This window comes from Echinops telfairi, unplaced genomic scaffold (assembly GCF_000313985.2).
Source record: "Echinops telfairi isolate 266 unplaced genomic scaffold, ASM31398v2 ScPeMD7_7458;HRSCAF=8496, whole genome shotgun sequence".
Classification (NCBI taxonomy): Eukaryota; Metazoa; Chordata; class Mammalia; order Afrosoricida; family Tenrecidae; genus Echinops; species Echinops telfairi.
Genome location: NW_022111358.1, coordinates 27,848,815 through 27,852,688, shown reverse-complemented (window position 1 = coordinate 27,852,688; position 3,874 = coordinate 27,848,815). Strand labels below are relative to the sequence as shown.

Sequence of the window (3,874 nt, the reverse complement as noted above, 5' to 3'; positions counted from 1 at the left end):
CCACTGTGCCACCAGGGCTTCTTTCCACAGCATGACTCCAGTACAACTTGCTTGACACTGCTTCCCACCCACCCCAATTTCTTTATCATCAGTGAAGTTGCTACGATCATTGTTGTACGAGTCTTTATCCTGGATATATATTCAGACATGGACATGCAAGGTCACGGGTTAGGCATATATTTAGTCTTAGCAATACTGCCAAAGAATTCTCTTAAGTGGTTGCACCAATCCATGCTGCCATCTCCTTCAGCCCTCCCCCAACTACTGAGACACAGAATGGCAAACAGCAGGTGGCTGGATTTATAGACTTTATCAGCTTTTTCTCCACCCAGAGATTTCTGCCAGGATAACCAAGTCTGTTCAGTATACACGGTTCACTCTGTTAAGCTGTGGGGTGTGGGGTCGGGGCCAGGAGGCCCCAGGGCAGGCGACAAGGCTTGGGGTGAGCATGGTCCAAGTCTGGACCGATTGGTCTGGGAGGCTTATGGGAGTTGGCATGAGATTACTGAGGGCTTAGGAAGAAAGGTGGGCAGCTCTTGGGGGGCTCCAGGGGGAAGAGGAGCCATCAGCAATTGTCGGGACGCATGGGGGAGCAGGGGAGGGGCGATGGCCTGTTTGTAAGGGAGGGTGGGTTGAGATACAGCGCTTGTGTGTGCTGGGGCAGGGCAGGGATGTCGTAGACTTTTTGTGTGTGGCAGGAACAAGACAGACCGTTGTATAAAAGGGACAGGAGGACTGTACAACATATCCTATGATACAATGTTTACATATCATACAGGCTCTTTCCCTCAGAGTTTTAAAAAATAAATGTACAATTCCAGAGCTTTTGGTAAAAAATATATACACCTCGGAGCAGGAGCAGCAGCTACCTGGGCTACCGCTGTGGCCCCTACGAGAGGGAAAGAGGTGGAGCCGGAGGAGGGCGAGGCTGTGCCAGGAGGCCCTGTGCCCCTCAGCCTGGGCGGCCCAGAGCGGCGGAGGAAGCAGGGACAGAGAGGTAGTAAAGGCATTGCCAACAAAACCCAGTCTCGCCTTTACGGTCTCTGCTGACCCCTCTCCCCGTAACCTGTCTGCCCCAAGACAGACCCACCTCACCCTAGCTCTGATGGGGAGGATAAAGGGGGAGTTTGGACCTAGAGAGGGTCAGAGACCACATGGTTGGTGTCAGACACTAGGGTCAGAAGGAAAAGCCAGCTCCTTTCTCAGCAGGGAGACAACCTCTCAAAAACATGAGTGTGGGTAGCTGTCACCCCAACGCTGAACCCACGGCATCTCACCCCACTGCAAAAGACGAGGACGGTCCTGTGGGCAGCGGAGACCTGTGTTTCCCTGAGCGTCTTCACCCCTCACCGGAGCCCACCCAGGGACCTTCTGAAGGGCTGGAGGGGGAGGGTTCTCACAAGAGCAGACAGGTAACCACTCCCACCTGCCTCTGCTCCGTGCTCTCAGGGGCAGCTTCACCTGCAAGCCTGGGCAGGAGGGGCCAGGCAGGGAGTGGTGGGGTGGGAGCGGACACCCTACCCCATCCCAGGGGCAGAGTCGACAGGGTAGCACCACACACAAGACCCCTACACACAGCACATTCAGCCCCTTCCCTCAATCACCAGATGCACGCGGGCTCTGTTCCAGAGGGCGCGCGCGCGTGCGCGCGCGCGCGCGCGCACACACACACACACACACACACACACACACACACACACACACACACACACGATAATACAATATTCCAAGGGATGATAGCCCAGGGCCCCAGCCCCATCCAGAGAAAAGGTTGAAGAGGAAGGCTCCCCCCATGCCTCCCACAATTCCACTCTGGAAGACTGAGGGTGGGCAGCTTTCCTTCCTGCTCAGGAAGGGGCGGTTTGAAACCAAATCTGGAACGGCCCAGGATACAAGGAGACAGGAGGAGATATCCACCTCCTATTCCTGGCGAGGGGAGGTGGGGAGGTGGGGAGGGCCCAAGGGTGACTTAGGCTTGACGTGGTGAGGGCAGCAGGGTGAACAGGCTTCTGAGTCTGAAGGTAAGTCTGTCCCCGTTCCCACGGGACTCCCAGGAAAGGTGGCAGCTGTAGGCTGGGGCGGGCGGTGTGCAAAGTGCTTAGTGCCAGGCGCCCGTGGGCTTGATGTGGGGCTGGCCGGCCCCTCCACTCTCACTGGCTGTTGGCCTCCAGCTTGTAGGAGAGCTCAAAGAGCAGGTTCTGGTTGTCGATGACCTGGAACTGGCGCACGTAGGCCTTGGTCTGCAGGTGATGAGGGGAGGCCTCCATGTCCAGGCCTGGGGGGAGGGGGTGTAAGGAGGGACTCGGTCAGCTTCCTGGCCCTGGCTGTGCTCGCTCCCTGCCTCCTCATACCCTGGCACTGGGCAGGGGAGAAGAGGAGGAGGAGAGAAGAGGGTGCCGGGTGGGAGCCGTGTTGGGCAGGAGGCGCTGAGAAAAGGCCCAGGAGAGGGTGGACAGACACTTGGCAGGCTTCGGGATATGGATGTTGAAGCAGAAACTCTCCCCCAAACCCTCCCTTCCCAGTCAAGGCTGTACCTGACCCATGTTGTGTTCGCAGAACCCCGGGTACTCACAGAGGGGCCGGCTCCGGTATTTGCGGATTGTCCTCACTTTTTCCGCCACGGAATGCTGGGAGATGCCAAGGAATGAGCCCTAAGCAGGGCACAGAAAGACCCTCCCCCTACCGTGTCCCCAGTCCCCAACCCCCAACTCTACTGGGCTTATTCTCTCCAGTCCCCCCAGTCTGCAGAGTCTTGAAAGGACCAAAGGAGGGGGTGTATCGGGGTGCCAGGTGGGGGAGAGGGAGGTGCCCCCGAAGTGCCTGTCAGTTCTGCCACTGGTGGGTGGGTTACCACAGTGATGCCTCCGGGGAGACAGGCAGAAGTCTGCTAGGCAAGCCGGGCACCACACAGGAAGGCTGCTATCTTTAGGGAGGTGCCAGGAGAGAGGGGGCAGGCGCCAGCACCCCCCACCCCCCCACTCATGGGACCAGGAGTTGGCAGTACCACTCACCAGCTTCTCGATGTTCACCAAACCATCCACAAGAGTCTTACTGCCCTCGTGCAGGAATGTCAGGTCTAGAGGGCAGGGAGAGAGCAGGGCGGAAGGTGAGGAAAAGCCAAGAGCCGAGGGGCAATGGCCCGTGTACCAAGGGCCCCTCTCCTCCCCCCAGAAACCCCTATCCAGGTGGACACCCCAAGCTGAACTGGAGAAGGGATAAGAGTCAGAAGCAGGGTTAAGGAACAGGGCAGGGTTCAGGGCATGGGATGGGACAGCTGCAGGTTGGGAAGGAAGGCGCCTCACCTTTGAGGATCAGAGGCACAAAGGGAATCACGGGGGGCTTCATTTTGGAGATGACTTCTCGGTAGCTTTTGTGGTTCCTGCAGGGGTCCTAGCGTTCCACAGACGGATAAACCAAACTCAGTGTGCCCCATCACCACTCCCCCAACCCCCTGCACTGGAACGCCCCCATCAGAGAGCGAGCAAGCTGTGTGGGTGTCTAGTTCGGGGTGGAGGGGGGCAGGCTTGACTGCCAGGGGGAAAGGGGCAACAACCCTTCCATCCTCCCGCTTCCAGCATGGTGGGGGAAGGGTCCAGAGGGTCCCAGATACCAATAGCCTTGGAAGGGAAAGATGACATGGAGAGTTTATGGGAACAGAAGGTCTCCACAGAAGAAGCCAGACCCACTCACCGTGAGGTTCTCAAATTTACGGAACAAGTTCTTGAATTTCCCTGGCAGCTTCTGCAGGATTTGAAGGAGGGAGAAAGGAGTATCAGAGAGCTCCTTAGGCTTCGGAGTAATCGCCCCCGTGGTGGTGGTGGTGGGTGGGGGGTAGGCAGCCTGCGGGGCGCCTTGCAGGGGTCTGGGAAGCTGG

At 58.0% G+C, this 3,874-nt stretch overlaps 1 protein-coding gene across 1 annotated transcript in view; it reads right to left on the bottom strand.

Annotated features, from left to right (window-relative positions):
* Positions 1-295: 295 nt before the first annotated feature.
* The window catches only part of RAPGEFL1 (Rap guanine nucleotide exchange factor like 1), a 15,937-nt gene continuing 12,358 nt past the window's right edge, over positions 296-3,874 (bottom strand). Inside the window, exons 12-16 of the mRNA XM_045299335.1 lie at positions 3,691-3,810; positions 3,303-3,390; positions 3,012-3,076; positions 2,573-2,627; positions 296-2,275 (exon numbers count right to left, since the gene is read on the bottom strand). Coding sequence (XP_045155270.1) covers positions 2,151-2,275; positions 2,573-2,627; positions 3,012-3,076; positions 3,303-3,390; positions 3,691-3,810 — 453 coding nt within the window. The 3' untranslated portion in view covers positions 296-2,150. The remainder of the gene's footprint in view (positions 2,276-2,572; positions 2,628-3,011; positions 3,077-3,302; positions 3,391-3,690; positions 3,811-3,874) is intronic.